We start from the raw sequence: 13,191 nt of genomic DNA on the forward strand, positions 1-13,191 counted from the left end.
GCTGTATTGCTTTATGAAGATGAAACACAATGTATTTGGGGACAGTGCTCATGCAAGGCTGTGCGATTTCTAAACAACAGAATCCTGGTATTAGGGAACACATGGCAACCCTTTAAAACAGCATACATTGAGGTACAAGGTTTTGCATGAAGGGCATCGATTACGGGCTGGCTGGCTAATACAATATGCTCCAAAGGTTACTCAAATAAACTGTTTGGCACTGTTGGGCCTTCGTGGGTTTATCAGAAAAGCTCTGCATTTTTACAGTATGTACTATAAAACACCAGCTCAAACCCCACATACATAAACATACAAAGGAAAAAGGAAAAGGTAAAGCAAAAACTGATTATCTGTGTACCAGTAATTCAGTTCTGCACATCCTGAGTCAAAATGCACTGTGTGATGAGGAATTACAGGTTGTGTTTCAGTATAGACATGTCTGTGTTAATTCAGTGACAGGAATTTTCCGTTTCCTACCTGACAGATTAATCTCTGTTAGGGAATCCCGAGTGGTGGTACCCACTGCAGTTAGAATGTTAATAGACTGGTCAGTTATGTGGTTACAGTAACTGAGATCCAGTTTGGAAAGTAAAGGCATGTGTCTGATTATAAGACGAAGCGAAGCGTCCGTAATATCCAATCCCGCCAGACGCAAGTCTACAACATTCCGCAGTTTACTCCGATTGTCTATTTGACCTGTTTTGGGGGGAAAAAAAGCAAAAATAACAAGTTAGTAAGCAATGCAGCGAAGTGGAACCAAGGAAAACAACACACACATGTATGCCCTGTCGCTGTTAAAGTAGGGAGGGAGTGGCCACATTAACATGAGAACAGAAAGAAGCCAGCAACAATGGATTATACCAAGCCACCGAGTCACTGAGGCAAGATGGACCCAACGCAACGATGATCCTAAAAGTTCGGATAAGCATTTTAGTAGCTGTAGCAGCCCCTGCTGTTCATTCTTGGTAAGGCAAACAACCTATTCATGAACCCACGAATCTTCTGAATTAACACATGGGGACAGATTTATCAATGCCTTTGTGAAAGAGAAAAATCTCTCCAGTGTTCTCAGCAGGGGTCAGCTTTGGTGCAACAACACAACTGACAAGGGACAATAAAATAAAGAAACACTGTTAATCTTTTTACTCCTGCCGTACATTGCTTTTTTTTAGCAAGCTGCCATTACCTGGTCTGTTGTCAGTTGGGGGCGAGAGCAGGTCTCTCATCTGAGTGTCTTTTAACCCTTCGACCCACTGGACGTCCAAGGTCCGCAGCAAGGGGCAGTTAGACGTGCAAAGTGCAGACACTGCCACCCAGGAGCACCCCGATAACAGCAGCACCCGCAGACCTGCAGTGGGAACAAGAACAGCGGTCAAAACACCAGCGCTGGCCGTTTCAGGTGTCCTGTGTGGATTCACACACACAGCAAACAGCTTCCTAGGTCAGTTCACCCAGTGAGACCCAACTAGCTGCTTCTCCTTATGACTGACACACTTTGGCCCCGAGGTAGTTATATACTCCCAGGACGGCAACAGCAGACTGGAGCCCCACTGTTAGAACAGGATGCTTTCCAATAAACAAGATCGGATCTCAGCTTCTTATAAAAACCCATAAAGATGCAGGGACTACCAACTGGCCCAAGCCTTGTGATGAAGGGACTCCTTTCACTTGTGACCTGCACTGGATTCAAGCTCTTGACACACTGCTCCACCTAGCCCCTACCTCGGGGCTTCATCACGTCTCTTCATCGCTGTGTAACACAGGGCTAGAGTCCAACAAACAACATCAGCATCACTACTACTATTACACATGACGTTACTGTAGTGCAATAGGACGCTTGCACGTTGCGGTTTCCCCAGTTCGGGTTCAATGCTACCTACCTGGTAATCTATTAATGAGCCAGCTTAATTGTTTTTTTGATATATTCGTCCAGCTGAGGTCCAGGGTCACAGGCTGTCTCCTGATGATGCCGCTGAGCATCAGAGGAGTGATTGATTTGCACCGGTTCAGATTGATTTTTGTCCAGAACCTCTTGTCACAACACCTTTAGAAAATAAATAAATAAAAAAATAATACCATAAAATCTCGTCCATAGGAAACAGTAAATCATTTTATAGTAGCAGTACCAAAACCTCCCGATAAAAGCAATGGCTTTGCAGAATTTCGAATCAAATCAATCTGAATAGTACTTATAGTAATTTATTAAATTACAGTTATGGCATGCCGGAACCCAGGGGCCAGTTTCATTCTGCAGAAGAATACTGATATTTTAAACAATTTAGACTAGCTGTGTGGATTTACACAGAACTATACTGTTCTGTCTTGGAAGATTTTTTGTGAAATGGGTAGAAAGACAGCTGATCTATTTTTTCTTATTTCGTGCAACAGGGCGGAGGCATAAGCAAATTGATTAATTTCAACTCTACACAACAACAACGAGGCTAGTTTTGTACAAATTGAACACCACACAGAACCTCCTCATGGTATAGACCAGGTGTGCCTCACTCACCATCGATTCCAGGTCTTGCAGACTCTCATGCAGACACACAGCTCCTTGTGGGACAGGTACCCGAACACGCCCATCCACACCTCCCTGCGCATCACATGCACCTCCCCGTCTTCCAGCGGCAGGGAGTCGGGAGGCGGACTGATGGGCGGCGGCCGGATCACATGACGCTCCATCTGCATGCACTTCGGGGGGGAGTGAGAGGAGGGGGGGCGGGCAGACACGGGAGACACGGGGGTGCTGGGGGGGGAAAGCTGCTGGAGTCGGCGATGGTTCCTCAGCTCTCTCGTGTTCCCGTTCTCCCGGGCGCTCCTGTGCAGCCGCGCGCTCCTGCTGCTGCCATTGTTCCTCTTGGGCTCTTCGCTCTCGCTCTCCGGCTCCGATTTCAGCGCCTGGCAGTTCTCGTGGGCCAGGCAGTCCTCTGTCTTCTGGATCTCCAGGTTGAGCTCCTTGCTCAGCTCTTTGCTCAGTTCCTTGTTGGCCAGCCTGCGTTTCCGCCGCGCCCGAAGCCTGCCCTTCTCGTGGGGCTCGTTGCCTCCCTCGCTGCTGGGCCCGGCCCGCGGAGAGCTGGAGCGGGACTGGTCGCTCTCTCTCGTCTTCAGGGTGCGATCGGAGAGATCCCCCCCTCCCTCCCAGCAGCCTTCCTCTTCCTCCTCCCTCTCCTGCTCCTCTTCCTCCTCCTCCTCCTCCTCCTCTTCTTCCTCCTCCTCCTCCGGCTCGGTTTTGATCTGCCGCAGAGGTTTGGGAATCAGTGCGCGGTCGTCTGGGGTCTTCCAAGATCTCCTCTGTGTTGACAAGAAAAAAAAAAAAAAGGATTGTGTTACATTGAGCAATGCCTTTATATGGCTATCTAAGATCCATGTGAAGATAAGGAGGGGGGTTATTTGTTTAAAACAGCGATGGGAAAAGGACAAAATAGAAAAGACAGAGACTGTAAAAATCGATCCTTTCGCAACATGGACCCGAATGTCTACAGTAGATCTGTGTGTAAAACAAAAAAACACTGAGACTGGGCTAGTGAAACAGACAAAGGGAAACACCTGATCAAAATCCTAAACCCGTTTGGGAATTCAGCCAGGGAAAATATACCAGTTGACATGACTTTCCAGAGGAGCACTGTTATAATTACACACCCTGGAGAAGCGAAAGGTAGGGGATTTAGGATGCTTCTAATCTTTAAGGCTTTACTCAGCACGGCACTGGCAAGTCTCCGAATGAACACAGACTGTGCACATGTCCTAACATGCTGCCCGAGGAGATACTCCCAGTGCAGAGGGGGCCGCGGGACCTTTCATCTCCGATCCATCAGCAGGCACGTCTCCCCTCCTGTGTGCAGGACATTTCATTATGGATACTAGCCAGTGAAAGAAACACAGAACTAACTGAAACATGCTGAACAGCACGTGAAAAAGGCTTTTATAAAAGTACCCTCCTAGCAGGGCCCACGTAGAGGTATTAATGGAAAGCTACTGCTGAAGTAAGGCTACAAAAATGTCGGCTTTATATGCTCTAATGGTAGAAGTAAAAAACAACTTGGATGGAGTTCAGTTTGCATTAGAAGGTATAGAAGAGCTTAGCAGAACCTCTACTGTATTTAAGGCAATGCTTGCTTGGACAACACAATATAATCACAGCCCAATGCAAACGAAGCGCAAGAACACCAGCTGGCTAAATGCATCTTCGTGTATCCCGCCCACACACACACACAGATCACAAGTCCTCTCCCCAGCACCACCTTACAAAACCAGTGCTCCCACTCCAAACTAAAAACTGTGTTTTTTTCCCCACTGTGCATCAAACCAGGGATTGTTACCTTTCTCCTGAACTCCTTTACGAGTTTCAGCTGCGATAAACAAAAACATTTGCAATACCGTTACCCTGGCTCTTGGTCAACCGCAAACGAACACGCACATAACCCTTGGGTTACATTAAGATTAGTTTAAAATCAACCCTGAAACTACTCAACTATTTATTTATCTAGAGTAGTCTTTCTGTAAAGCACTTGGTATTTTAAAACACCTTATGTCTTTTCCCCTTTACTGCCCTGTGCATGTTCCCATTCCAATGCACTGCCTATTTTCTAATGTCAAATATATTGGACACTGGTCAGCAAAGTTAGACTACATAGAGTTTATTTACTTTCACTCCTGCTCATGTACAGTTTTAAGGAGCCATGCAGAGGAAGAAGTGTTGCCACAGAAAGGCCCTTCTTTAGACAGGAACGAATATCCTGCACCAGAAGTTGCACACGCACACCTTGTGGCTTTACTGAACAAATGTTAGCCCAGAAATCAGCACCACCTCTTATAAATTTAGCAACACTACATGTGGCCGATTGCATTATTTTTATGTGAATGCAAGGAACAAACCAAGAATACTTTTATTTCCTCTTCTTTTTTGAGAAAATAAGTTTATAGATCTGGAAGGGACTTTTTTTCCCCCTATCAGGAAGTAGGATCAGAGGAATGGACTGACTCCTGGAGCTTTGTACAGTTCCCATATCAAATGGGGATGCGGTATTCTAGTGTGCAGCAAATGGTTAGGCTACATGTTTTAATTGTGTATGGAGTTTCATAGCTTTGTGCATTTTAATCATTTCAGAAAAAACAGTGCAAGTTAAAAAGCTTTGAGAATCACCCCCTAAATATTGAATCATTCCTAAAGCAGTTTCTGCATAGGTTTCATTCACACTGTGCTAATGAAATCAAATAGCACTACTGGGGAAAAAAACACAGGCTTCGTAGGGGGAGTTTCACTGAAACATCAAATTCAAAAGCCAGCTCCCTCGCCTCTGAAGTGAATGGTAAAGCACTTCCAAACACCATTGTACCTGCCGCTCACATCGACACGTAAACCTCGTATCTGAAAACGCTTCTCCATTCAGTTTGCAATCTGAGCAGTGGCACATAAATGAATCAGAGACCTGCAAAGCGCATAAAATGACTAACGGTATCATTTTTGGTACAATTATTTAAAATACGTCCCATCACGTCCCCCCTTCTGAGAAACGACTAGCGGTAGTTAAATGACAAACCGCAGCTTTTAAAATACAACACCAAAAGAGCGTTGACTTCATGACGGGGTCAGATTGAAAGAGTCGTCAAAACTACTATTAAAAAAAGCACTTAATTATTTATATATATGTATGCGTGTACGCGAGTCTGTACGTGTGTACGCGAGTCTGTATGCGTGTGTACACACCTTTTTCCTGATGCTGGGCTCGGTGCTGTCATCAAACTGCCTCCTCTTCCTCCTCAGCGGCCCCTCATCAGTTTTCCTCCTGGGCAGGGCGTCTGGCGTTGGAGGCGCTCGTTTCTTGGCCGGCTCCTCTTGGGCTTTGCGTTTGGGAGTCTCCTCGCACTCCACCTTCCTTCTGGCAGGCGCGGCAGCCTCCGTCTCCTCCTTGGTGTCCCGGCTCACTCTCTGCTCCTTCAGCAGTGATCCAGGCAGGTTGGAGGCGTACTTAAACCCTGGACCTCTCTTTTGCTTGTAGACCAAAAATTAGAAAAAACAAAGAGAGGCAACTTTATACCTTATGCCTATTGATTTCACTGCAGGTGATACTTGACTTCCATCCACCTTGAATCAACCTGATCATCATCATCATCTCAATTGCATTAACACATGTCAAGGTCTACACATACTACATTATACTACAAAGTGTCCCTTTTCAGCACTTATCAGCTCATTTAGAAAATTCAGACACAGTTACGATACAATTGCACTAAAGAAATAACTCCATTAGAATTTCCACTCAATGTAATGGTCGGAAAAAAATGTCCCAGTTCCTTACCGACACAAGAAAAGCAGAAAAAAGATGAAAGCATTAAAACATACTCCGAAGGCTGGCCTTTAACACTGACCTGCATGCTGTTCATACACTGCTGCCACACAGCCAGCTGCTAAAAGTATACGTCTAAAGCCATGTATGAAACCTAAAACTGGGCTGGTAATGCAAGGAAATATATTGACTGCGTAACTATGTGCTGTAAAAAAAAAAAAAAAAAAAAAAAAAAAAAGAGGAAGTAGTGAGAGGGCAGGGTGGCATGGCTTTGGACTGAACTACAAAGAAGTTATTAAAAAAAAAAAAAATAACTTAAAACAAAAAAACCTCCAGTCAGCCACAATGAGATCTGCCCTCTGAACCCAAGCAATCCTGCAGCATGCATTAAATAAAAACGTCCACTGAGGCACTGTATTTTCTTTGGTCTACTTCCAAATCGCCTGCACATTGTCACATCTCTGAGTGTACAGTATAAAAAGTGACAGATGATACTGCAGCCTAGAGACTTACTTTCCCTGTCTTCCCGGCATGGTTGCATTTCGGACACTCCCAGCAGTTGGGAAGCTCGTCGTTCACCACTCCGCCTGCGTCCTTCACCTAGGAAGAAGAAGGGGTCTCAGTGAACAGTCACACACGCCCTTACAGGAGGAACTGAAACTAACGACTCCACACCGTCTCTGTATCTCAAAGTGGAAGCACCGTTTAACACTCCCCCACTTCTCCGTGGTGATCCGAGTTACTAAAGGGCAGCTACCAGCCTTTTTAATATTGTACAGTTTGATATCGCTGTGCAAAATCAGCTACATGTGAAAGTCTATCACCTGGAGATCAAATAAAAAATAAAAAAAAGAAACTCAGGGGGACAATAGACCAACATTTCAGATGAGGTGTGTCATGGTGATCAAAAAGACCATCTGCCAGGAGAACCGCAGGATTTTCTAAACAATGGAACTCGGTAGAATTTTCAAAACGCTTCTATTCATAACAATCCCTTGATGATCAGTTCCTTAAAATTGCCGACCTGGGGGTGTATATGTGCTCTGCAAACCAGACAGCCTGGTTGTTTTTAATGCGCTATGCTGGCTCTTTTGCATTTAGCTGCGCAGAAGCAAGCAGGGCAGGCAGCCGATTAAACATTTTGATTTTTTGTTTTCAATGTAGTCCTGTATGATTTTTGCACTAGTGTCCAGTGATAAAGGACAGGTCTCTCTCTCTCTCACTCTCTCGCTCTCGTACATACCTTCAGGCAGCCAGGGTGCACGATCTCGTTACAAATGGAACATTCCATCAGCATGACGTTGAACTTGTCCTCCTCGACCTCCACAGTGTCCTCCTTGCCAGCCTCTCCACAGACCAGACACACGGCGGTGTGGGGGAGCACAGGCTGTGCAAACACAAGGCAACACACACACACACTCTCAATACAGGGCAGCAGGTCACACTCCCATTGCATCGCAGCTTAGCTTCAGCAAAAGAGAGGGCTGGGAAAGACTTACAGGAACACGCAGTGAAGCCCCCGAAATACTCTCCGAATCCAGCGCGCGTGTGAAACGACTTTCCAACATTTCTAAATAAATGTGTGTCAATAAGTGGTACAAGAGGCAGCAGCAGCAGTATAAAGTGAGCAAGTCATAGCAGGCAAGTTGTGTCAGCTAACTCTGAACACGAATATACAGAAACATTTTTCTCTGCTTAAATTGCAGCATTTGTTTTCAATGCAGCAGATGCCCATTTCTTTAGCTCACATCTCTTGGCTTAGGGACCAGGGCAGTTTTTGTAAATCATTTGGAATGCAAATTCTAAAATCTATTACAATTTATGAATTTTTTTTTTTTTTTAAAACACACACACAACACAGTATAGCATTACTGGTAATAAATGTATTAAACAAAAGAGCACCCAACCAAAAAGAGAAATGTCCTGTATATTGGCTTTGGTCAAGGCATGGGTCAGAATCAAGTTAAACTGTAAAATCTTGTGAAGAAAAAGTACCCACAGCTCCCAAAGTACAACGCTGTTAAATTATTACTAGGAGACTTCTGTTGTGTAATATCATTATTAATCTAACTCGGATACTTCAAATAGGTCACGCTTTGATCCTCACTGCTTTTTTACAATCACATCCTGCTCCGTGTGTGTTCATAAACAGGTACTCTGCTCAAAGCACTTCACTGCAGGAAGCTTGACTACTTGAACACACAAGAGAAACGTCTCGTTATATACAGAGTTAACTATCTGTAACCGATTCCATTCCACTACCTGCGTTTTACAAGAGAACTAAATTCATTGCAGCCCTTCTAATCCATTCTGTGTTTCAACACAAGGCAAAGGTTTCAAATTACCCACTTCCTGTACCCTAAATAGATCAACCCCCCTCAAAACACCACCGCCAAGCTATTTCCCTCTCAAAACATTACCTTTGACCTTGCAGATCTCAAACGAAAGGAAGATTTAATGAAGAACCTCGCCTGCAGAAAACCGACAGCAACTGACCAGGAAAAATTATTTGCATTTGGGGCAGAAATCTTTCTCTGTATACTGCTGGTTACTTCCTGATTTGGGTTTTGTGTTTGTGTGTACTGTATGTGTGAACTGCTGCCTGCAAAGCACGGTCTTTGAACACACCAGCTAAACTGGAGAGGCAGGGCCTGGGGATTCAGAACTTCAACAAAATATTAGAACCCCAGCTTTCCTTTAGGCTTCTAGTAAACCTGGCGGCAGCTATGCAAAATTTAAAACTTGCATTTGACCTGGTACTCACCGCGATGCACTGCCTCATGATGCAGGACTGCTTCATCCTGCCCGGACCCCCGAACTTCTTCATGTCCTTGCAGAAGTGGCACTCCCCGCACTCGGTCCGCAGGCAGGCCTCACACTTGCGGCATCGCGTCCTCCTCCGCCGCGCCCCCGCAGAGGCTCTGTTTGCGGCCAGCTTGACCGCCGCCGAGGCACCCAGCTTCCCCTTCGGCCTCCCCCCACCCCTCTGCTGGAAACACAAACGCAGCACAGTGTGAGTACAACAAGACCAAATCACCCTGACCAGGACGGAGAGGACAGAACCTCCACACAGCACAGTGTGAGTACAACAAGACCAAATCACCCTGACCAGGACAGAGAGGACAGAACCTCCACACAGCACAGCGTGAACACAAGACCAAAACACCCTGACCAGGACAGAGAGGACAGAACCTCCACACAGCACAGCGTGAACACAACAAGACCAAAACACCCTGACCAGGACAGAGAGGACAGAACCTCCACACAGGGCAGCAGGGAACCTTGTTTAAGACAAATCTGAGTGCATGCTTCAGAGAGTCTTAATTTACACACAAGTGTGACCTGCAAATATAGGAATATTAAAAGTCTCACATTTTGGTTGTGGAAACGGACTCCAAAAACAGTCCCACTATCACTGGTATAAGTGCGACTGGGACCCTCAGTGGAGTATTCTCGTTTCAGCACCTTCAGGGGTTAACAATATCAACGGCACTACTTCGCTCTCTGCAAGCAGGCTCCAATGGGGAAGGAAGCTTGATTCCCAAAGCTAAAAACGACCTTGGCAGGATGTAAAGCTATCTACAGACTTCCACTTTCAAACATTTACACACTACAACTGTTCAGTGCACCGACACTTATTATCTGAAGGGGCAGCTGCAACAACAGAGCGACCAACAGCATCCATGTTTAGAAATTCACATTTTCTAGTATTGGGAAATTAAAACTTAAATTGAGGGGAATCGTGCTGGAAAGCATTTCGTAAAAGCTTGAAAAACTCAGGAATGCATTTATATTGCATGGTATGTCCAGTTTAAAACACTACCAGGGCATCTGGTACAGTGATTATATATATATATTATATATATATATATATATATATATTAATTGTATAAATCCTTTTGTAGTTCGTACACGCAGCAATAAAAATAACACTTATTAATACCGCCAAAATAGCCGAATTCTAGCACCAGATTTGTATTTCTATTTAAAGCTTTCGGTTTGGACTCCATTGCTGTGTGAAGTCTCATTTACTGCATGGAAGCTGCTGCCCCTGTGCTTGAAAAGGAAAGGCACGTGTACAGTAACATGTTCCTGCACTCGCTCATGTGTTTCACTCTCAGCCCTGTGTAAATTCACTTCCTCCATCCTTTAACAAGCCCTGGTAAAAGCAGGCCGACCACTCATTCTTTCATTATTGACTGTGCTCTGTTGATTTGTGAACGGTTAGCACAGCACCGACTGCTTGGTGCTTGACAGACGTGAAACAGAAGAAGAGAACGTAGAGCACTGCTTGATGAGGAGTACAAGAACGAATGTGAATAAGACTGTACATGTCTGTTTAACATCAGCGTTTGTAACCGATTCAGGGTTTCCATGCATGGCTGTTTGTGGTTACATATACAAACACTCTCGCACACACAGGGCCGAGGTTAAACCTTTTAAAAAGCAGTACAAGTTTAGAAATGGAATCCTGGAACACAGCTTAATAGGGATCATGCATTCAAGCACAGAGAAGGCTCATCTCTTTTGTCACGTCAATCTCTTTGATAATAGTCAATCTCACAGTAAGAAAGTAAATCGCTCTGGTGTATTAAGTTACACAAACGTTATATAGGGGCATACCCAACACCGGACTAGTGAACGGGGCAGCAGTGTGGAGTAGTGGTTAGGGCTCTGGACTCTTGACCGGAGGGTTGTGGGTTCAATCCCAGGTGAGGGACACTGCTGCTGTACCCTTGAGCAAGGTACTTTACCTAGATTGCTCCAGTAAAAACCCAACTGTATAAATGGGTAATTGTATGTAAAAATAATGTGATATCTTGTAACAATTGTAAGTCGCCCTGGATAAGGGCGTCTGCTAAGAAATAAATAATAATAAATAACAGGTCTGTTGTGTTTAATTACAAAGATCTGCAGTGTTGGAAGAGTTATTAAAACACATTTTTACTGATATATAAAACTACATTATTGTGCTTTGTATTCACTTTCCCAACACATTTAAGATTCATATTTTATGGTAATGTATTAGCCCTTTCCCAGTCACATGGCTTTTCAAAAACAGAAGCCCAACAGCGACACCTTCTGCTGAGACTGGAAAAGAACAAAAAGGCATGGAAAATTCTAGAAGCCATTCACAACTTGGTTTCACGTCATCACAGCATTACAAAAATATGAACAAAACCCGAGCGAAATCAGATTGATACAGCATTTAAATAAATTCTAAATCTACAATCTATTGCAGCTGAACCCTGCTTACTAACTCAGTGTTCACAGACCACCGGTAACAGATGTGATAATAATAGTTTCTGATGCTTGACTTATTTATTATGCAAACATGTATCTTTCTAAAAGCCTATACAGTGGGCTGAAAAATATATACTGAATTTAGAAAGAGCCTTCCATAAAAGACTTTGTAAACACAGACTTTGTGTTTTGTTGGTTGTCTGGTGGGGTTTCTGACTCGGTTTCTATTTTCTGGACACTGTTTCATATGTTTTCCCCTCAAGGCAGCTCTGAGCCTCTTGATTAAATCTATCATTTAGAAGACAATATGACTGGTGGCAAACATCAAAGGCATTCCAAATCCCTGCCTTCCGTCTCCTCGTGTTCCTTTAGGATTCCGGCACAGCTCCAGCAACATCCCCAGAGCGCACATGCAAGTGCTTCAGGTCTGCCATGTGTAAGAAGCAAGACAGGAACTGATATGTGAGAACATATACTGGATTGCTGTACCCCAAGTACTGTTAAACTGTCGTTTTCCCCCTCTGCTTTTTATAACACTCAACTAGCCAGTCTAACCTGATGCTTATTTGAATGCCCTTCCCCCTCCCAGACACTTGAGCACCTAATATCTAATATCACAAATCATCTCAGAGCTTGCAGGGATCAGACACAAGCTACCTACTGCAGCGAGCTCAGCCGGTACATGTCCATCTAGCTCACTGAGTGACAAGCAGGTTCCAACGGTGGAATGGAAGGACGCAGGCTTGTGTGAGAGTGCAGACTAAGCAAGCAAACCAGATTGTCAGGTTTCGTTTGGATTGGAAGCAGAATGCACAGAAAGCACCAACGGCTTCTATTCTGTGCTAGAACTGCATGGTAGTGGAGCTGTGAGATCAGAGAAGCCTCTACCAGCTGAACGAATGATCTGAAGGACTCAGCCTTATCAGTATGTGGAGCAGCTTGTTCTGTTGGGCTTGGAGGTAGACAGCAGCAGGGGTAGTTTTGCAACAGCATGGTAATCTAAAGTAGGGCTCAGACTCCCAGCAGGGTTCCATGCTCCCTGGGAATGTGCCTGCAGTCTGCTGCCATATTGTATTTTGTAATCCCCCTTGATATTAAAGACCTAAACTGGTGATAATGTCTAGAACTCCCCCAACAGTCTGCAGGAAATGGAATGTGCAGAGCTACGGAATGTGCGTGAGACAGCGGCCCTGGGTTCCAGACTACAGGGCCTGCCATCTTGCTTTCTTTTGGTGATCACTCACAGAATCACAGTGAAATCAGGAGTCAGGTTTCATTGGAGTACTTTTGGTATAGATTTTTTTTCTTTTTCTTTAAAAATGCATGTGGATAATATTACGTTGAGGTTCTGTCACAATAGAAGGACTATCGTTTAGGACATCAGCGTGTGCGAAGACAAGCCTGTAAGAACTAATATGAGAAATAATCTGTATTGAGAAAACTGCTATATTTGAATCTCATAATATGTGTAAGGAAATGGAAAGGGCCAAATCAATCCTTACAACATTGTCATTTGTAAGCTCTCCCAGGGCTCCAGTATGGTGATGAATCTGCAATGGAATTACCAGGTTGCCATTGGAAACAAACTGCATGGGAATGCTTAAGCAATGCTAGTCTCAATAAGATGAAGAAATGGCTCATTTGTTTTCAATAACCAAGT

The 13,191-nt window shown here is 44.4% G+C and overlaps 1 protein-coding gene across 5 annotated transcripts in view; it reads right to left on the reverse strand.

The window, feature by feature from the left end:
* LOC117426610 (lysine-specific demethylase 2B-like) overlaps positions 1-13,191 on the reverse strand; it is a 43,428-nt gene that overhangs the window by 1,260 nt on the left and 28,977 nt on the right. For 3 of the 5 annotated variants that reach the window (XM_059033010.1, XM_059033009.1, XM_059033012.1), the window contains 8 exons: positions 9,052-9,276; positions 7,531-7,674; positions 6,799-6,887; positions 5,708-5,999; positions 2,510-3,291; positions 1,881-2,044; positions 1,187-1,348; positions 478-696 (listed from right to left, as the gene is read on the reverse strand). In XM_059033010.1, coding sequence (XP_058888993.1) covers positions 478-696; positions 1,187-1,348; positions 1,881-2,044; positions 2,510-3,291; positions 5,708-5,999; positions 6,799-6,887; positions 7,531-7,674; positions 9,052-9,276 — 2,077 coding nt within the window. Of the gene's footprint in view, positions 1-477; positions 697-1,186; positions 1,349-1,880; positions 2,045-2,509; positions 3,292-4,319; positions 4,350-5,707; positions 6,000-6,798; positions 6,888-7,530; positions 7,675-9,051; positions 9,277-13,191 lie in introns of all 5 variants that reach the window. The other 2 variants (XM_059033013.1, XM_059033011.1) reach the window with 2 other exon arrangements.

This window comes from Acipenser ruthenus, chromosome 11 (assembly GCF_902713425.1).
Source record: "Acipenser ruthenus chromosome 11, fAciRut3.2 maternal haplotype, whole genome shotgun sequence".
Lineage (NCBI taxonomy): Eukaryota > Metazoa > Chordata > Actinopteri > Acipenseriformes > Acipenseridae > Acipenser > Acipenser ruthenus.